This window comes from Chiloscyllium punctatum, chromosome 10 (genome assembly GCF_047496795.1).
Source record: "Chiloscyllium punctatum isolate Juve2018m chromosome 10, sChiPun1.3, whole genome shotgun sequence".
In the NCBI taxonomy this organism is placed as follows: domain Eukaryota; kingdom Metazoa; phylum Chordata; class Chondrichthyes; order Orectolobiformes; family Hemiscylliidae; genus Chiloscyllium; species Chiloscyllium punctatum.
The window spans coordinates 81,678,098-81,700,480 of record NC_092748.1 but is presented as its reverse complement, the minus strand read 5'-3'; the positions used below and the strand labels follow the sequence as shown (position 1 = coordinate 81,700,480).

At 41.5% G+C, this 22,383-nt stretch overlaps 1 protein-coding gene across 9 annotated transcripts in view; it reads left to right on the top strand.

The window, feature by feature from the left end:
* The window catches only part of nckap5l (NCK-associated protein 5-like), a 753,060-nt gene that overhangs the window by 363,089 nt on the left and 367,588 nt on the right, over positions 1 to 22,383 (top strand). Inside the window, exon 1 of one of the 9 annotated variants that reach the window (XM_072579648.1) lies at positions 17,793 to 17,980. The exons of the other annotated variants lie outside the window; for them this stretch is intronic. Within the exon in view, the coding sequence (XP_072435749.1) occupies positions 17,889 to 17,980 (92 nt within the window). The 5' untranslated portion in view covers positions 17,793 to 17,888. Of the gene's footprint in view, positions 1 to 17,792; positions 17,981 to 22,383 lie in introns of those variants that run through there. 9 annotated transcript variants of the gene reach the window in all.

Genomic DNA, 22,383 nt, shown 5'->3' with positions numbered 1-22,383 from the left:
GTCTTAATAAAAGCCAAGTATTCACGATACTTGAGATCCAAAATAGTAAAGTGTTGGATAAACTCAGCAGATCTGACCTCATCTGTAGAGAGCAAAAGACTTAACACTTTAAATCTACTTTAGTTCTGCTTCTGGAGCACTCCCTGTGTATTGATATATGCATATATGTTATTAAATGTATGTGTATTCATAGTTTGCACATTCTCCCTTGTCTACGTGGGTTTCCTTCAGATGGATTGCTCCAAAGCTAATTGAATCTCCCTTGGAAATTGGATAACCCGATCAATTTAGGAATCGGTGTCACTTCCTTTCTCTTTGTAAAAAGTGTCCAACAATGTGGAACTTAAAACTGGTTACATTTTAATAAGGATTTTATAAGGTTTGAGCTATATGGAGAGGCTGAATTGGTTGGGGTTATTTTCCCTGGAGGAAAATAGGAGTGACCTTATAGAGCTTTTAAAATTGAGGAGCATAGAGAGGGTGTATAGCTAAGGTCTTTTCCCCAGGGTAAGGGAAACTGGAGGGAATAGGTTTAAGATGAGAGGGGGAAGATTTAAAAGGGACCTGAGGGGCAACTGAGAGGCTGGTACAATTGCAACATTTAAAAGGCATCTGGTTGGGTATATGAATAAGAATGATTTAGAGGGATATGGACCAAAAATAGGATGAGATTAATTTGGGATATCTAGTCGGCATGGAGTACTAGGTCCAAAGGATCTGTTTCCGTGCTGTACAGCTCTAGGAGTCTGTATATGTGTCGTGATAAATCTTGCAGCTTAACAGAATATGTAGACACATTCCACCATGATTATCATAAAGGTTAACATCGTTAGAAGACATTATACAATTTCAAAGTCTAGGTACCTTCGTTTCTGAGATGGTGCTGTGTGCCATGACATTGTATACTTTTTCTGTACTTCTAAACTTGAGTAAACATGACACTAATGGTTAAATTTTAAAGCCACTGCAACAATCTTAAGTCCCTTAGCATGTCAAAGATTGTATAATGCAGAAGTTGCTGGATTTTGGCCTATCCTTTACATATGAAGCTGCATCGTAACACTGTCCATAGTTTACTTTGCAATATGTTGAATGGAGTTTGTTACTTGGCTAAGCAAAGGTGAGGACTGCAGATGCTGGAAACCAGAGTCTAGATTAGAGTGGTACTGGAAAAGCACAGCAGGTCAGGCAGCATCCGAGGAGCAGGAAAATTGATATTTCAGTCAAAAGCCCTTCATTAGGAATGGAGGCCTCCATTCCTGATGAAGGGCTTTTGCCCGTAACGTCACTTTTCTTTGCTACTTGGCTGTCATTCCTTACTGTTGAATATTTAACGATGTGGCTCATAATGGGTTTATCCACTTGTCCACCTGCCTTGAACGTCCTATATTCCCACTTGACCTTTGCATTTGGACAGAAGCAATATCTGATTCAAATTCACTTCTCTCAAATTAGGAGGAAAGCCATAACTGTGATAGGTATTTGATAATTTGTGGGGTAAGTGAGGACTGCAGATGCTGGAGATCAGAGTTAAGAGTGTGTTGTTGGAAAAGCACAGCATTACATTGCTCCTTCCTCAGCTTCAGCAATGTAGAGGTCAGGTGGGCACGTTGAGTTGGTCGATGTCACCCACCGCACCTACTCCAACCTCTCACCCTCACAACGTGCAGCCTTCCACTCCCTCTGCTCCAACCCCAACATAGAACATAGAATAGAACATAGAACAATACAGCACAATACAGGCCCTTTGGCCCTCGATGTTGCGCCGATCCAAGCCCACCTAACCTACACTAGCCCACTATCCTCCATATGCCTATCCAATGCCCGTTTAAATGCCCATAAAGAGGGAGAGTCCACCACTGCTACTGGCAGGGCATTCCATGAACTCACGACTCGCTGAGTAAAGAATCTACCCCTAACATCTGTCCTATACCTACCACCCCTTAATTTAAAGCTATGCCCCCTCGTAATAGCTGACTCAATACGTGGAAAAAGGTTCTCATGGTCAACCCTATCAAAACCCCTAATCATCTTGTACACCTATATCAAGTCACCCCTAAACCTTCTTTTCTCCAATGAAAACAGCCCCAAGTGCCTCAGCCTTTCCTCATACGATCTTCCTACCATACCAGGCAACATCCTGGTAAACCTCCTCTGCACCCGTTCCAGTGCCTCCTCATCCTTCCTATAGTATGGCGACCAAAACTGCACACAATACTCCAGATGCGGCCGCACCAGAGTCTTATACAACCACACTATCAAACCCGCAGACAAGGGGAGCATGATAGTATTGTGGCACACTGACCTCTACACTGTGAAAAAGTGAGGACTGCAGATGCTGGAGATCAGAGCTGAAAAATGTGTTGCTGGAAAAGAGTTTTTCCAGCAACACATCTTTTCAGCTCTACACTGTGAAGCCAAACACCAACTCGCAGGCACCTCCTCCCACTGCCCCCTTGATCATGATTCTACCTCCTTCCTCAGCTTCACAAACCTGACTATCCCGGATGACTCATTGTCTCAGCCTACGCCTATCTCACCGAACTCATCTCTTCCTACCTCAACACCGTCCTGTCCCCCTTAGTCCAGGAACTCCCCACCTACATTCGTGACACCACCCATGCCATTCACCACCTCCAAGATTTTTATTTCCCCGGCCCCCAATGCCTCATCTTCACCATGGACATCCAGTCCCTGTACACATTGATCCACCATGACGAAGGTCTCCAAGCCCTCTGTTCCTTCCTCTCATACGGTCCCAACCGGTACCCTTCCACCGACACCCTGCTCCGCCAGGCTGAACTGAACCTCGCCCTCAACAACTTCTTCCAATCCTGCCACTTTCTCCAAACCAAAGGGGTAGCCATGGGCACCGCATGGAACTGAGCTATGCCTCCCTGTTTGTCAGATATGTGGAACGGTGCATCTTCTGCAGTTACACAGGCACCACCCTACACCTGTTCCTCCGCTACATCGATGACTGTATCAGTGCCACCTCATGCTCCCATGAGGGGGTTGAACAGTTCATCAATTTGACCAACATCTTCCACCCTGACCTCAAATTCACCTAGACTATTTCGGAAACCTCCGTCCTCTTCATGGACCTCTCCATCACCGTCTCTGGCAACTGACTAACCACAGACATCTACTACATGCTCACTGACTCCCACAAGTACCTAGACTACACCTCCTCCCACCCTACCTCCTGTAAAAATGCCATCTCTTATTCCTAATTCCTCCGCCTCCACCGCATCTGTGCCCAGGATGATCAGTTCCACGTCAGAAAGTCCCAGGTGGCCTCCTTCTTCCATGATCCTTCCTACATGGTTGATGATGCCCTCCTCCACTTCACACATCACCGCCCTTGAACCCCACCCTTCCCAACGCAACAAGAACACAACCCCCCGGTCCCCACCTTCCATCCCACCAACCTCCACATCCATTGCATCATCCTCCGCCATTTCCACCACCTCCAAATGGACAGCAAAGATAGATTTCCCTCCCCTATCAGCATTCCAGAAAGGCCATTCCCTCCACGACTTCCTTGTCAGGTCCACACCACCACCAACCCACACCATTCCCCTCACCTCCATTCAAGACACCAAGGGATCCCTCCACTTTTGTCAGAAATTTACCTGTACCTCTACCAATGTACAGAATCCGTTGCAACTGGTGTGGTCTCCTCTACATCAGGGAGACAGGACGCCGCCTTGCGGATCGTTTCAGAGAACATCTCTGGGACACCCACACCTACCAACCCCACCACCCTGTGGCTGAGCACTTCAACCCCCCCCTCCCACTCTGTCAAGGAAGTGCAGGTCCTGGGCCTTCTCCACTGCGAAGCCATGACCATCCAATGTCTGGAGGAAGCACGCCTCATATTCCACCTTGGGACCCTGCAACGACACAGGATAAATGTGGATTTCAACAGCTTCCTTATTCCCCCTCCTCCCCCACATTATTCCAGTCCAAAACCTCCAACTCGGTACCGCCCTCTGGACCTGTCCATCACTCCCCCCTCCGACCTCTCACCTTCATCCACCTATTGCTTTCCCACCTACCTTCTTTCCCAACCCCAGCCTTTTATCTCTCAGCCCCGCCCCACAAGCCTCATTCCTGATGAGGGACTTATGCCTGAAACGTCGATCCATGTGATAATTTTATCAATATATAAATTCTTGAAATCAGATGACACGGAAAGTAACTTTCCCAAAATATTTGCTGAACACAGACATTATATTGGATCAGAATTAGAAGAATGTTTTGCAGAAATGAATAGACTTCCTTTTGCTAAGTCTCTAGTCTGTGGGCTGGTGAAATTCTTGTCATAGTTACATTAATTACAACTAACATTCAACACTCGTGTGTCCAATAGCAAAAATTACTTGCATGTTTAACATTTTTTCCACACCATTGGATCATTACTGGTTTGTAAAATGTTTTTTTTAAGAGGATTCTGGTACTATGCGTCTGTATATTTTTAGAACATCAACTAGCCATGGGTTTAGGTTTTACTAACTGATTGGAAGCAAATGAGGTGGAAGGAGTGGCTGTATTATGGTGAGAAGCATGAGAAGGCAAGCACGTCCTCTTTTTCACTTTGTAACCTGCTATTACCAAAGCAAATTGGGCCAGGAGATCATGCTGGCACATGGCAGGAAGATAATTAAGTCTAAAACAGGCAATTAACTGTACTTTAGCAGGACTTAACTAAATTTTACACCAGTTGCATGGGAGCACTGGTGCTTCAGAGCATCCCCAGCTTAACCAGCATGGTGAGTGAGAGGTCCATGTTGGCTACAGTTTGGAGGCATGAACGAAGAGGGACTTGGCAGACATGGCAGGATTGACTGTTATTTCTGCCGCCCAGTCAGCAGGCATAAATATATCTAGTTTAGCGAGGATTGCCACGTATCTGCCTGTCTTCAACTTGGCACTTGTATGTGGAGAGCAAAGGGGGTGGAAGATCCTGAAAATTAGTTGTAGCTATTTGCATGGGCATACTCACTCAGGCATTGGACCTCCATTGATGACGAATGCCAGGGATCGGGACAGCGTCTGGGAATAATAGCCAGAGAGGCAATAGCAGAATGAGGCTGAAAGGGCACAAGGTAAAGGGGCATGCATATGGTCACTTGCTTACAGAAGAGATTGCCCATCAAAGAATGCTTACCATCAGAGGCTTAACTTTCTACAAATATCAGAGCAGCAGTTTCCAGGAAGAGGATCACCGAGCAGCTGTTGTGATGGATGATAAGCTGAGCTTTATGTGAAGTTGGAGGAATTGGGATCAGTGGGTCTTTTTCTGGTTGGCAAGATGTAACTAATGGAGTACCCTAAGGTTTTGTCTGCAACCCTAACTGTTTACAATTTATATTAATGACTTGGATGCAGGGAGTATAGAAGATACTATAATAAAATTTGCAGATGACACTAAAATGGGTGAGAAATTAAGTTGTAATAAAGAAATAAGAAATTTACAAATGAATAAATTAAGGGAATGGTCCAAAATTTGGTGGGTGGAGTTTAAGATGGATAAGAGTGAGGTTATCTATTTTGATTGGAGGAAGAAGAAAGCCATCTGTTTATTTAAGTGGAGAGGAACTTCAGAGTGCTTCAGTGCAGAGGGATCTGGGTGTCCTTGTCCATGAACCATAGGGACTTAATATTCAGGTACAGCAAGTAATAAAGACATAGAATTTTGGCATTTATTGCTAAAGGAATGGAATAGAAATTTCGGGAAGTGTTGCTGCATTTGTGGGACTGCACCTGGAATATTGTGTACAGCTTAGATCTCCTGACATTAGGAGGGATGGATTTGTGTTGGAAATACATCAGCAGAGTTTTACTAGATTGTTTCCAGAGGTGAAGGATTTGACTTAAGAGAGATTTGAGAAGGTTAGGCCTATGCTGTCTGGAGGAGAAAGTGAGGACGGCAGATACGGGGGATTAGAGTCAAGAGACTAGTGCTGGAAAAGCACAGCAGATCTGAGGAGCACGAAAATCAATGTTTCAGACAAAAAACCCTCATTAGGAATCTGGGGTCTGGAGTCTAGAAGAATGAAAAGAGGTCTAATTGAGGTATCCAAGATGCTGAAAGGATTTGACAAAGTAGATATAAAGAGGATATTTTCTCTTGTCAGGTAATTTAAAATGTGGGGTCATAGTATCAGGATCACAACTGGAAGATTTAAATGCAAAATGCAGAGAAATTACTTCTCTCAAAGGGTCTTGAATCTGTGCAATTCACTACCCCAGAGTTTGGTGGATGCCAGTATTAGAATTAGTAACAGGTTGATGACTTATAAGGAGTGGGTAGGAAAATGGATTTTAGGCCGAGGTGGGATCAATCATAATTTGTTACAACACAGGGTAAACTCTCATGCTTAATTTAAAACCAGCAACACAGAAAAGAGTTATCCCGTGCAGTAATCTGTAAAAATTTGAACGGCCAAGAACTATTTAAACTAAAAATTAACAACTTTATTTCTTAAAGTATAACAGAGAATAATTAACTAACGACTATTTACAATTCCTTACCCTAACCTATGTTTTACCTTCCCTTTTATAATACTAGTCTGATAAAATTCCCAATTAAGATTTACAAAACAAAACTTCTTATCTCAAAACCAGGCAGCTTTCGGTTCTTCTATTTGGATCTTCCTGTGTCTTCTTTTCTTCTTCTTCGGGATTTCTGCTTCACAGGTTACTGAGTGAAAACAGTAGCTTAAGGAGAGCTATTTTTCAGGCAAGAGCAAGTGAGGACTGCAGATGCTGGAGATCAGAATCGAGAGTGTGTTGCTGGAAAAGCACAGCAGGTCAGGCAGCATCCGAGGAGCAGGAGAATTGACATTTCGGGCATAAGCCCTTCATTGGAAATGAGGCTTGTAGGTCAGGGCTGAGAGATAAATGGGAGGAGGTGTGGGGCTGGAGGGAAGGAAGCTGGGAAAGTGATAGGTGGATGAAGATGAGGGATAAGGTGATAGGCCAGAGGGGGGAGTGATGAACAGGTCTGGAGGGCATGCCGGTTTGGAGGCTAGGGACAGGGATAATGTGGGCGGAGGGGAAATGAGGAAGCTGCTGAAATCCACATTCATCCTGTGTGGTTGCAGGGTCCCAAAGTGGAATATGAGGTGTTCCTCCTCCAGGCATTGGGTGGTAACGGTTTGGCAGTGGAGGAGGCCCAGGACCTGCATGTCCTTGACTGAGTGGGAGGGGAAGTTGAAGTGTTCAGCCACGGGCCGGTGGGGTTGGTGGGTCAGGTATCCCAGAGATGTTCTCAAACAACTCTCAAGAAGTTATCCTGACTTCCTGATGTAGAGGAGACCACACCAAGTGCAACGGATGAAGTAGATGACGTTGGTAGAGGTATGGGAAATTTCTGATGGATGTGAAAGGATCCCTTGGGGCCTTGAACCGAGGTGAGGGGACTGTTGTCGGCGCAGGTTTTGCAGTTCCTGTGGTGACAGGAAAAGATGCCAGGAGTGGGTGTGTGCTGGTGGGGTGTACGTAAACCTGGTGAGGGAGTCACGGAGGGAATGGTCTTTCTGGAACATTGATAGGGTCGGGGAGGGAAATATATCTTTGGTGGTAAGGTCCATTTGGAGGTGGTGGAAGTGGCGGATGATGATGTGATGTATGCGGAGGTTGGATGATGATGTGATGTATGCGGAGGTTGGATGATGATGTGATGTATGCGGAGGTTGGTGGGGTGGAAGGTGAGAACCAGTGGGTTCTGTCCTTGTTGCATTAGGAGGGGTGGGGTTCAAGGGCGGTAATGCGTGAAGTGGAGGAGATGTGCTGGAGGGCATCATCAACCACATGGGAAGGGACGTTGCAATCGTGGAAGAAGGAGGCCATTTGGCACTTTCTGAGGTGGAATTGGTCATCTTGGGTTCTGAAATAGAATTGGTCATCTGTCAGAAATTTACTTGTACCTCTACCAATGTCATCTACTGCATTTGTGGTACCTGATGTGGTCTCCTGTACATCAGGGAGACAGGACACCTTTAGTGGATTGTTTCAGAGAACATCTCTGGAACACCTGACCCATCGACCCCACTGCTCCGTGGCTGAATGGTGGAGCTGGCTCGAGCAGCTAAATTGCTTACTACTGCCACTAGTTCTTCTGTTCAGTGATAGTGGCATGAAATATCACTGATGCAAAATCTCTGTGCCTCAGCATCTTTGCAAGGATCTTATAAAGGCGTATGTCATCTCCCAATCTGTAGATCACCAGTGCATTAAAATGGACACAAATGTCATGTATCAAGGGGCCAGCAGAATTTATAATGTTTGAGCTTTTGCTGCTTTTTGCCAGGCTCTGGGTGCAATCTGCTACACACATGGCCATCAAGGCTTTTCCAGATTAACTAAAGACGTCTGCCAACAGGAGTGGCTTTCAGTCACTTGGCACAAAATAGCCTAGGCCTACCTTCAAATCTGTGTAAGATTCTCTAGAATTTACCACCAGTGTCTATAAACTGAGGCAGTCTTGCTCTATGCACACCATGTGCATTCATGGTTACTGATGTCTGCACAGCACCAAAACACAAATGCAGAGGAGAAGTACAACAGTGTAAACTCAAGCAATTGATCAGGCCATGGGGTTTCTGAAGGTGAGGTTCAGGTGCCAGAATAAATCTAATCAAACTTCAGTATTGCCCAGTTCAGCTGTCGTGCATTATAGTTGTGTTGAGCTCTGCTTTAAATAATGAGGACATCCTATAACTGATAGCAGCTCAGTGTGAGGAGTTAGAGGACAATGCTGGCTTGATGGAGCAGAATGCAGTGGAGATTGAGGGTGCACAGGCAGGGGCTATACGTTATCTGATAGGGAAATTTGTGATGGGCTAATGTAGGCATATTTGGTAAAATACTGCAATGTCTAGAAATCTGAAATAATAATGCTGGAAGGACAGGCCATATTTGTGAAGAGAAAAAACAGAGTTATTATTTTAGCTGTGAGAGTTATCAGGCAAAGTTCAGGCAAGTGGGAAAAGTTATTAGGGTTGGTGGACCATTGTGAGAGAGTGAAAGCTCTTTCCATATAATAAGGCTGTAAACCTTAAGAAGGCTGCACACCTTGTGTGCTGCTCTATGCTCTTGTAAGAGCTGGATAGCTGACATTGTTTGCTATTGTGTAAAGAAGATTGACAGAAGGTTTAGTGAAGGTATACAAAATTATGATCAGATAATTTAGATCAGGTCATTCAACTGCTGACACATATAGGATTCGTTCTCTATTTTTGATTTCTTTCCTTCAATGAAATGGATGAACCAGATAGGTTTTTTAGAACAATTGATGTTAGTTTGTAAATTGAGGTGACCGGACCTGGAGCAATGCATTAGACATTTTACATTCTTTAATTCACTCATGGAATGTGGACATTGTTGCTGCCCAGCATTTATTTCCCAATCCAGCAGTCCTTGAGAAGATGGTGGTGAGCTGCAGCCTATGCCCTGAGGCAATGAACTCCAGATTTGACAACTGTGAAGGAACAGCAATATATTTCCAAGTCAGGATGGTGAATGGCTTGGAGGGGCAATTGCAGGTGGACATGTTCCCATGTATCTGTCACCCTTGTCCTTCTTGATGGGAGTGGTCATGGGTTTGGAAGGTGCTATCTTTGGAGAATCTCTGCAGTCAAATCTCGTAGATAGTAGACACCGCTGCTGCTGAGTGTTGGTGATTGAGAGACCGGATGTGGCATCAATGGAGCAGGCTGCTTTGTCCTGGATGGTAACAAGCTTCTCTAGTGTTTTTGGAGCTGCACCCATCCAGAAAAGTGGAGCATATTGCATTACACTCTTGATTGTCCCTGTGGAGGGTGGACAGGCTTTGGAGAGTCAGGAGGTGATTTACTCGCTGTAGTATTCCTAGCCTCTGACCTGCTGTTGTAGTCACTACGTTTGTGGTGAGTCCATTGAGTTTCTAGTCAATGGTAATTCCCAGAATATTGATAGTGGAGGATTCAGAGATGGTAACATCGTTGAATGTCAAGGACAATGGTTAGATCGTTTCTTATTGGAAATAGTGATTATCTGACATTTGTGTGACATGAATGTCACTTGCCACTTGTCAGCCCAAGCCTGGATACTGGCCAGATGATGATGCATTTGAACATGGACTGCTTCAATATCTGAGGAGTTGTGAGTGGTACTGAACATTGTCTGACAATCAGCGAACATCCCCACTTCTGACCTTATGATGGAGGGAAGGTTATTGAAGCAATTGAAGATAGTTGGGTCTCAAACACGATCCTGAGGAACTTCTGCAGAGATGTCCTGAAATGATTGACCTGCAACAACTACTTCCTATGTGCCAGGCATGACTCTGATTAGCAGAGAGTTTGCTCCTTTATACTCATTGATACTGGTTTTGCTAAAGATCCTTGGTGCCACAGTCATTTGCATGTGGCTTTGATGTTAAGGGCTGTCACTCTCACCTCACCTCTGGAATTCAGCATTTTTATCCATATTAAAACCAAGACTGTAATGAGATCAGGAGCTTTAGTGATCCTGGTGGAACCCAAACTGGGCATCACTGAGCAGATTATTGCTGAGCAGATGGCACTGTTGAAGGCACCTTCCATCACTTTGACTGATGGAGTAGTAATTGGCTGAGTTGGATTTGTCCTGCTTTTTGTGTACAGGACATACCTGGGCAATTTTCCACACTGCAGGATAAATGCCAGTATTTTAACTGTACTGGAACAGCTTGACTAGGGGAGCAAGAAATTCTGGAGTGCAAGTGGATCATCTACTCTGCACTTCTGGCTGAAGATTGTTATAGCCTTGTGTCCTGCATTAATGGGCGTTTCCATTATTGAAGATGGGGATATTTGTTGAGCCTCCTTTTCCAGTGAGTTGGATCATGACCTAACTAGACATTTAAAAGGTTCAGCAAAAGTTCTCTTCTGTTGTACTTAATACTTTGATATATAAAGTTCAAGGTCCTGTAGTTTTGCAAAGTGCTCACTCAATATGTCTATTACCTTCAATGATCAATTGTACATGAAACCCAAATGCCTCTGACCAACCGAGCTTTGTCATCAATTCTGTTATGCGTCTGCCTGACTTTCAGCCACAAACAACATCTCACACTTATTGTATTAAATTCCATTAGTCTTTACATTCTGATTTATCCTGTTGCAATCGACTGATATCATCCTTATTGTTCACCACACCACCCAAATCTGGTCTATGACCACGCATACGACCATATGACCTCGAAGGAGAAATAGGCCTCTTGGTCCCTTGAGCATGTTCTACGATCAATTAGATCGTGGCTGAGCTGATGACTCCACGTTTCTACCATCCCACAGTAACCTTTTCATTACCTCACTCAAAAATCCATCTACATCTACCTTAAAAAGATTTAAGGCTGCCTTTTCTGTGCTTTTCAAGGAAGAGGTATCCAAAGATTGATCTTGTTTGTTTTTGTGCCTGTTATTTTTAGAATAAGAGCATTATGTTGACAGGTTTCCAGTGTTCTGGGACTTTTCCAGTATCCACGGATTCTGAGAACATTACCAGTAGTTCATCCATTACCTCTGAGCCTATTTCCTTTAATATCCTCGGATGCAACCCATTAATTATTATCAGACTTATTAGCCTTTAGGACCAATAGTTTCCCTAGTACTACTTCTCTTGTGACAGTTGTTATTATTTATTTCCAAGATCATTTAGTATCTTTCGAATTCAATTCATGTTCTCTACAGTGAAGACTAATGCAAAATATCTATTGAACTTTTCTGCCATTTCCTGGTTCCCCATATTATTTCCATGGGGGAATTGTCTAAAGGGCCGATACTCACTTTGCCCTCTTTCTTCATTTTTATATTGATATTACTTACAAGCTTACACTCAAAGTTTATTTTGTTTTTATTTATTTATTGGGTCATCTTATGTTGGTTTTAAAGAAGTTCACAACCTTCTGGTCAACCATGAATTGAATCTTCTGTGTATTTGCATGTGACTCAGATAATAATCCAGAAATTATTACCATTTGAATTTCTGCTGCATAATTTGTTGGCTAGTTCCACATACTGGCTATGCAGAACCTCTTGCTTGCCCTGCCTGTCAATGACACCCATGTGGAACACGACAACTGGATTCTTCATCTCCCACTACAAGTTCCTTATCAGCCCTGAGCAGACCTCCGGAATCCTGGCACTTGTCAGGCAATATGGTCTTCTGCTGCAGAAAGCGGTGTCAATCCCCTTCATTACAGTATCTACTTTAGCTAAAATTCCTTTTCACTGGCCCAACTTGAGAGATTTCCTGTATTATGGTGCCTTGGTCAATTAGCTCAATTACCTTCCTGTCCACAGTCTCATCCAAATAACCTGAAAGGTCCTCAATCCTCTTGTCCCATTGGAATGGTTGAGACTCCTGCACTCCTCCCTAACTTCTTTGCATCCTTTGCAATTCCACCCTCTTTTCCCTGGTCAGTGACAAAATCAGAAGACTCTGTCTTACTCGAGGCAACTACTTCCTGGTACAAAATATTTGAGTGAATTCCTTTTTTGATGTGTTGTGATGTATGCAAGTCAGCTTTCAGTTTGTTAACTCTGAATGGATCTGACGACGCTATCACCACTTAGCATAGACATGTTTTCCCTGGATCATGCTGGCATCCAGGAGTCTGCAAATACTGTAACCACCATCCTTACTATGTTGTAATTAACTACTTTTTAAAAACTTTAAATGTATCATCGGCCAGTTTTGAAAATTTGCTCAGCATTTCAATATCCAAGCCAATTGATAATTTCTCCTTCAGTGTTTTACACACCTGGAATAGGGATCAATCTCCATGCTGATGCTGCCAATCTAACCTACTTGCTGTCCAGTCAATAGAGGTAACTGCCCCACCCCAATTCACCCAAAAAGATCCTGAGTTGCTGTAGAAACATGCATTTTAATGTACATGCATGTTGAAGCCTGGCTCGATGGACATTGTTAGTAGGGGCTTCAATGTTCATTCCATCACATGGCTGACCAGTGATCTCCCCTGCTTTCTCACCATTGTCATTGGCATATGTTGAGGGATTTACAAGTTAATATGCAACCTGTTTTGTTTTTTGGCAGAGTGAATCCACTTTACTCAGCTACCAGGCTCTGGAGTGGAAAATGAACCTGGAGTTTCTGACTTAGGCAGGTTTCAAAATGCATTGCAAGACCTCCCCAAGTCATTAATGTACTTCAAAAAAGTATTTTCAAACAGCATTTACTGCTCCAAACAGAATCTCTGAATCATGGAGTAATGCACAGATTTTGGATAGGAAATATTATAGCAGTCATATTGTTTAGATTAAGATTTGAGAGTCAGCTAACATTTTTATTTTATAATTTGTGCTTTCTCACAAAAACAGTTAAGACCTTTAAAAGCAGCACAGGTCTACAATGCAGACAGCTTGAGTGGCATGGCTGTTTGTTCAGTAAGGTTATTAATCATGTTTCTTAATAAAAAGTGACAAACCAGTTGACTCTGAAAGGTTGTAGTAATCTGAATGCACCAGGCATAGCTTTAAATATGATTTATCAAACACCATGAACAAAAGGCTTAAGAACTGATGTCAGTATGTATCTATCGCCGCATGAAAGCAGTGTGCTGCAATTAGCATAATCAGGCTGGCATACGGTATTCTTGAACTTCACTTCCTTACTAGGGTACATAAGTGAGGCCTTGACCTCAGTGTGTCTTGCAGGGAAAAAAGCAAAGTTTGCCCAAGGCTAGTTTAGATGCCTCTGGAACACTGACCATGTGGAAAACATTACAGTTTGCTCTCCATGCCTTGTCTTCTCTGTATTTCCTAGTCCACATTTATATTATGAACCTTTTGCTCCCTCTTAACTTGCATAAAAATGTGACTGTATATATAAACTGAAAATGTGAAGACTCAAATTTATGGAATGTGATCGTGTTAGCACACAAGTATATACAGCTTTCTAATCTAGAAATTTTAATTTAAAACATTCTCAACAGTTCTAAATAAAGCCGAACTATTAATGTAAATAGCTAATGCTGGAAACACATGCAAGGTTAGTGGACTTCTCAATGGAAAAAATCATTTAACATTTGGGTAGAACCTTCCATTAGAATGTAATGAGTGTGACATGCAAAATTGAAGATTCTCCTTTACCTGCTTCAGTCGGCACGGTGGCACAGTGGTTAGCACTGCTGCCTCACAGCGCCAGAGACCCGGGTTCAATTCCCGCCTCAGGCGACTCTCTGTGTGGAGTTTGCACATTCTCCCCGTGTCTGCGTGGGTTTCCTCCAGGTGCTCCGGTTTCCTCCCACAGTCCAAAGATGTGCAGGTCAGGTGAATTGGCCACGCTAAATTGCCCGTAGTGTTAGGTTAGGGGTATGGGTGGGTTGCGCTTCGGCGGGGCGGTGTGGACTTGTTGGGCCGAAGGGCCTGTTTCCACACTGTAAGTAATCTAATCTAATCTAATCTAATCTAATTATTGCGTAGGTGCCATCCAACTATTTTGGTTTGTATGAATTGAATTCTGGCAACAAAGTTATAACAATGGAAAAGCAAAATAAAATAATATGAATAGCTAACTGGGTGACAGACACATGAAAAACCTGAAAGAACATAATTTATTAAAGCTGGGAATCAGCAAGACCACTATGTATTATCATTTAAAACTGTCAATTGTCAATTAGTTTGCTGATTATCATATGTCTTGGGAGACTCATGACAACATGACTATTTGTTTATGTATCGTTTGATTTGATCTTCTACTGAAATTCCAAAATCTTGGTCATCCAGGGTTTGCTTTTGAAGAAAGTGTGGATTAGAGATTAAGATTGCAGTTCCCTATATGCAGCCTACCTTAATTTCCAATTGATGTAGCTTTCTCCTGCTATCTTGTCAGACACAGGACATTGCAAAAGTACGCTAATTTAGTGTTTTACAATGTTTAAAATTTCTTACTTGTACTGTGTGAGATTATTCAACAAAGGAATGAACTTGGAGAATATTAAAGATACTTTTAAGGGTGATTGTGATTTTTCTTGATTCAGTCAGTGCAGGTATTATTTTCAGTCTGCAATGAGTTAGTTGATGACAATCAGTAGGATGGGTGCAGTTGGTTTCAGTGTAGCTGTCTTATAACTCTTTACTTTAAAATATTTGTCTGTGGGTTTGATGAGAATGGGGTCAGTTACAGCTCGGATGCACTCCCTTCATAAAATGGTCTTCCTTGACTGACTGTTATGGCTCACATGTAAAAAAGCCTTTCGGATGCTTGAAGTTCCAAAGTAATGCAAGTTCATAAATTGTTATTTTAGAGAAAATTTAAAAAGAGCAGTTAGAAGAAACACCTACTTGTGTGGTTGATGCATTACATGGCATTTTTAGTGAAGTGTCATTACTTACACAAAAACAGAACGGATAAGCCTTGGGAAAAAAGATGTCCATGTCATGAGTGATGTGTGTGTGAGGAGTTATTAACTTTGTCGAGGATTGAACACTGGTAGTTTAATTGAGCTATCTGAGGGAGGGAGACAACAATATTACTTCTTGTTAATATGAAATTTAATTGCAGTAATATGCTTGATTTCTATTGGCTTTAAGGGTACAACAACATAAACAGCAACTGACTTCTGTGTGGTGTTGCCATAACTGGAATATTTTCTGAGCTCCACGTCTAACAACAACAAGAAGATTACCTTGCATTTACATATTACCTTAAATATAACAAAATATCCTGAGAGACTTTATATGAGCATTCTAAAACAAGATTGCGCAGTGCCTCAAGGTGGTATTAGAGCACATGGCCAAAAGCTTGGATAAAGAGAAAAGTTTTAATAAATATCTTAAAGGAGAAAACCCAGCCAGAGGGACAGAAAATTTTAGAAAGGGAGTTCCAGAACTTAGAAACCAAGCAGCTGAAGACATGGCTACCAGTGATAAAGCACTAGTGAATCACTTGAGGCCAGAATTAGAGTGCAGAAATCTTGAAGAGTTGTCGGACTGGAGGAGAGGACAGCTTTAGGGATGGATGAGGCCACAGGGAATTTGAAAACAAGAATGAGACTTTTAAAATTGAGATGTTACTTTACCAGGAGCTAGCGTATGTCAGCAAGCATGAGGTGATGTGTGAACGAGTTTTCATGTAACTTAGGACAGTAGCAGATGACTTCAAGTCTTTGTGAAGGGCTGGCCAAGAGTACACAGAAATAATCAGGCCCAGAGGCAGCAAAAACATGGACGAAAGATTCAATTAAAGTTAAACTGAGGCAATGGTGGAATCTGACAACATTGAAGAGGTCAAAATTGGTGACCTTACTGATTTATCTGATTTCTCACAGATGTGCCTGAGAGATTAAGTGTTCATTCCTAGAGATCCTGCATAATCCAGGAATGTTGGTGGCTCCAGTTGGTTCATTTTTATATGGGGTAAAACTCATCATTGTTTTTAAGGACCCTTGTGAAGTGATTTTGAGGAAAGTCAAGTAAAATTTTACTGTGTATGGATTTGTAGTGTAAGGTTGATGTCAATTTGGCAATAGCTTTCAGCAAATGGATAGTGAGAAATGAGAACATGTTGCACTTGTTTGTTCAAGATCATCATCAACATTAGACACAGGCATATTTGCTTGCAGTCTCCCAAGAGTTGGGGAGAGATTGGTCTCTGGTCAAATGCCTGACCTGAAGAAGCTGGAATCAAGAGCCATGCCCTTTCTTTTGCTGTCAATTCACTAATCCTCTCCACTACCTTTCCATGATTCCCTCCATTTCTTTCCTCTGTGACTTCTACACATAGCAACAGCAATAGCACTGCCTCCCCATGGCCACTGGCATTGTCATTCAATAGAGCTACCAGTCTCTGGCAGGCCACTAGCTTTTGGTGGGTAGACCTTCTACGTTTAGGGTTTTGGATTCCTTGAAAACTCACTGTTGGCTGGTTAAGTGTCTGGCTCACAATGTGGTGTTTTCTGAAAAGTTGGGATCTTTTCTCGGCTCTTCAACTGAATAGTGAAGACCCAGCTGTATCCACAAGATTTGGTTCTTAACTGAAAGTCACTGAAAATGCTTCTGACGATTCAACTACAGGTAAGTGGGGGACAAAACATACCAATTAGTGAATTGCTTCATCTGTCTATTTTACTACTTTGATTTTGTGTAAGGTGATTTTCGCACGTGTGTTTAAATGACACATTGTTATTTTCTGTAATAGTTACCGTCTTGTTGATTGAGAGATCTGATTTGTGTGAAAGATGTGTGATTCTCCTGCTACTTTTCTCCCTTTCATAATCCCTGCTGATGTTACTTTGTTTCACAGTTTGAATTTTTTTTATTTTGCCTGCAGTAGTGTATTGAATCTGTGCAGCAAATTTTGTTTCCTGATTAGATTATATTTTAAAATATGTTATCACTCGCCGCATTATTAGGAAGTGGCTTTCATCCGAGATTATGTATCATGCAAAAGAAGGGAGGGACCCCTTCCTCATCACATGATAACTTTCCTGTTTTAGGGCAGGGCTCTGGGTTTCAGCGAGTAGTTATTTGGCAGTGGATTAAAGGGCGATTCTGTCTCCATGATGATGTAGGTCAGATGCTTGCAAATGTTTGGCGAGAAAGAAATATCCTTCCCAGTAAAAGTGCAAAATACCACATGCTATGTAGCTGGAAGCAATCTGTCATACAAGAATGAAGGGGGCTGAAACTGTTGGTGTAGCTTAACCCATATGTTCTGCATAGAATTGAAATTTATGAGTAATGAAGGCTCCATGTGGACTAATTCAGAGTTGCACAGTGTGAGACCAGTCTAATGCTTTATATATATTATGTATATATGAAAAAAATCAGTTCTTGTGCAGCTTTTGTAAGGACTCTCTCTCACCGGTCAGAGAGACAACGGTACTGATAATGTCTCAGAACCCATTCAAGAAGACAGTCTCGCTGATGTTCCTCTCAGAAGAACCTGAGTTTAGGCTGATGCTGAGAGATGCCGTCGCCAGGTAGTAAGAGATTTCTAACAGTTACTTCAATAGTCATTTGTTTGTGTCAAAACATATTTTAATCTGAAATACTTTCAGCAGGTTTTGTTATAATGTCAGCTTTCCAATGTTTATTAAATACGCAGTGATGATTTGTTGAAATGTTGTTAATCTCCTCTGAGAGCTCACACTCTATATATTTGGAGAATTCTCCCCTCGCTAATGTTAGAATAATTTCTTAGTTAAAAATAAGCAGGAGCTAACAATAAAAAGGCAGCAAATGAGACCACATCATCCAGATTGGTATTTTTAGAGAATTGCAACTAACAAATGCTGTAAGAGTAACATAGAAGAATTGTCGGAAAGCAAATGATTTAAAAAAAAATGCAATTGTGCTTTATTCAATTAATGGTACAAACTGAGTTTGATTACAGCGTACAGCAGTTTGAAGTGAAATATTCTTCCTCATGCCTGCAACTTTTAATCTGAACTTCCTGCTTTTGTGGAGAGCCAGACTTCCTATGTCAAACATGGTTAGTTTCAATGCTAAATCTTTTTTTGTTAAAGATGTTATACAATTCCTCAAAACATAACATGGTTACTGTTTGAGCTTGATTCATATAACTTTTCTCTTTGCATTTTGATCAAAAGTGTACCAACTAGATGCAGTCTCAATGTTGATCATCTGTTTCAAAAGTAGCTAAGTAATTGGTTTGTAGCTGCATAAAAAAGTTTGCAATCTGGTGTTTCAAGCTTTGGCACTTTATGCGAAACACAATTGTTTACAAAGACAAGAATTTTCATTTAAGAGGCAGACTCCTGAACACTGTCATTTTATCTTTTCACAATTCAAAAATGAATTTTTAATTTTGATGGTCTCCTGTTTGCAGCTGTATGTTAAATAAATAATACTGTGTAAATTTATGTATATGTGCATGCATATGATTATCATAAGAATCTCAATGCCACTTGATTTGCCCTTAATTACTAAATACAGTTTGCTTAATCAGATTGTTTGTTTGGGGAAATGCATTTATACACTAGCGTGTACATTGAGTTGCCATAGCCATGTGACATTCTAGGGATATAGGAACAGAAGTAGACCATTCAGCCTATTGAGCTTGTTTTGGCTATAATTAGATTACAGTTGATCATACCATTATGCCATTTTCTTGCACTATCTCTATACCCCTATCAGTCTCCAGAAAAGCATTGATTTTTGTCTTAAATATGCTCAAACATTAAGCTTTTGTAGCTTTGGAATTTTTTACTCTAGTTCTGACTGGAGCCTAGTAACTGCCTAGTACATAATAGTTATGACTACTGATAAATCTGGAAGATACATAATCCACTTTACTCATTGTAATAACCATGCTTCAAGCCCCTCTTTCCCATATGAATCTGATTCTCCACTCTATTTGTTATACATATCACTTGGGCTGTGTGTCCCTTACTGACCAGAAGGTTTGAAAAACCGGTCTTTTGTAGAGAGCCTTACTGAGTCACTAGCTAGTTTAGTTTCTTGGTATAATAGTTAAGATATTATCTAATGAACCTGTTCAGAGCTATTTATGCACTTCTGGTACAGGTGGACTTTAACCTGGACCTTCTGGCCCAGAGGCAAGGACACTATTACTGCACCATGAGCCCCAGTACAGTAAGTAATTGACTTATTCAGAGATGATGTTGCACTTCAGGAGTAAGTAGGACTTGAAGTCAGGCCTTCTATCTCAGGGGTACATGATTGCTGTACCGTAGCATCCTTTTTGGAAAAATATTTTTCTATGCAACCTGTTATGACATGCCTCTAGAACAGGTGGGAACAGAACCTGGGCATCCTAGCTCAGAGTTATGGATGTTACTATTGTGTTACAAGAGGCCCGGTACAGTGATCAATGTCAAATAAACAGATCACTTTCAGCTAGCTGACAGATAACTACCAGGCAGTTCTCTGTTTAACAGTGCAACCTAACTTAGTCGAATGTCTATTCGAGAGACTGACTCTTAGCCAATATTTAAGCCTGGGAAGGAACTTAACTTATGACACTATTTCATTACACACTCAGTCTGTCCCTCATTCAGAAGCCACCACAGAATCCTGATATAGTTGCTATCTGTACAGAGCAGGAGGCCAGCATTTGGGATGTCGTGTCAGAAGGGTGCAGCTGAAATATTTTTGGATTTTGAGAACTGTGGGAAAATCAGCTAGTGTAAGAAACAAAGGGCAGTAACTGGAACAATTATAAATTTGTACTGCTAGGTGAGTCAGTATGGCTTTAATTTTCCAATCCCTGCTCCTGTGGAACTGAGAAGTGATTTGAATCAAAATTGGACTTTCTTCCAGTTTAAATAGCAAAACAATGAGAGTTACACCAAGTGAAACAGAAGGCTGAACAAATCAAATTAACAACTGTTTCAGTGTGGAGGGACATAGTGTTGCAAGCTGTTTTTACCTTTGACCTTACTGAGAAAAGAACAGCCAGACTGGAAAAATTATGAAAGCCTTAAAGACCTATTTTACCCCTTGACTAATGTTATTTATGACCAGTATATGTTTAACATCAGAGTTCAGGAAGAAAAGGCGAAATATTTCCAGGAGGGGAAGGAGAAAGATGAAGGCTGGACTACAAGATGTAAATATTTTGGGTAACACCACATGACAGAAAAGGTCACATATTCAGCATCGGGAAATAGTGCTCTAACTGCAAAAATCTGATTCATTTGTACATGTCTTTGCTCGAAAAAATCTAAGCAAACCCAGAAAAATGGTTATTGGTGAGATTTTGAATGTTCTAACTAATCACTCTATCTGGAAAATCATAAGCTTAGCTGATATAAGAAGTGGCTCAAACTGATAACCCTAAAATGAAGCCATCCAATGTAAGACTTTGATAGCATTATCACCATATAGACTGCACCAGTTAGATGATTGACAGTTAACTGCCCAGCTTGAAGTTTAAATTTTAAACCAAACAGATTGACTCTGACTTTGGTCAAGATATCACCCTGAGGTATGAACCAGAGATTAGTTGGTGAATTTTCTATGGCTATGTATTGGAGATCATTTCTCATCAATTTGATTGATTTATTTGAAGAGGTCTATAGGTGAGGGCAATACTAAGTGGACTTCAATGCTTTTGATAATATAACTTATGATAGCAGCCAATATCAAAGGTAAGAGCCTATGGGATCCAAAGAAGTTTGGCTAATTAGATCAGAATTGGGTGAATAGCAGTAAGCAGAGGGTAATGGTTGTGGGATAATGGAGGGATTAATGATGACAGAGGGAATGGTGGTGGTGGAGGGGGGGAAGAGTCGGTGTAGTGTTAAGGTAAGGGACAAGAAGCTTAGAGGTGGTGATATGAGGAAACCTTCTTCATCCAGAGGGTGGTGGGAATCTGGAACTCACTGCATGTAAGGATGATAGAGGCAGAAACTCTCATAACATGTAAGAATTATTTAAACGTATACATACGATGCTAAGGCACAGAAAGCTGTGTGGGCCAAGTGCTAAAAAATTGGATTGAGTGGTTAGGAATCTGTTTTTGACTGGTGCAGACTTGATGGACCAAAATTCCTTTTTCTGTCTTAAAGACTTCAATGACTTTGGCCCACTTGCCAACCAGTGAAACTTGTTTTCTGATTATGTTAATATTGCTTGCAAATAGTCCTGATGAGTTCAAGATGAAAAGCTTTAATGAAATGTCTTTCTTTTTTAACAATAGTTTTCTACTTAAAACCAAAGTGACACCCTTTACCTCGCGTTGAAACAGGTGTTACATTAAACAAGAAAAGCAAAAAAATCTGCAGATGCTGGAAATCAGAAAACAAAGAAATTGCTGGAAAAATCCAGTAGGAACAGCGGCATGTGTGGAGAGAAAGTAGGGTTAATATTTAGGTCCAGTGATCCTCTTCAAAATGGTTCTGAATTCCAACCATTAACTCCATTTTTCCTCCACAGAGGCTGCCAAATGTGCTGAGTATTCCCAGCAATTTTTGCTTGTGTATTTGAAACAGGTGTTAGTTTGTTTTCAACCTGTGCTTGTTGTTTCAGGGAAAGTTAAATGCTAAACATCTCTTGTTAAGAGAAAGGTAATTACTGTCCTGCTTGCCTGCTCCCAAGGATCAAACCACCTTCTCCCTCGCTCACTGTCTTCCTCTTTCCTGACCACCAATTATGTATCTTGTTGATACTGATAGCCCTGATTCCTTCCTGCCTTCAAGAAACCTGACCTATATTTTACTATAGATTGTTTAAACTTAAACAAACAGAAAAGAGGAAATGTCCACATATGTGCGCAATTCAAAAGGAGCCACTGGACAGCAGTAAAGATCAGGAATTCTTTCTTATTGTTACCTTTCCAGTTTAATGCTCCATTTATAGGAATCAGTTGCCATCATGATTGAGAATAGTACACTCAACA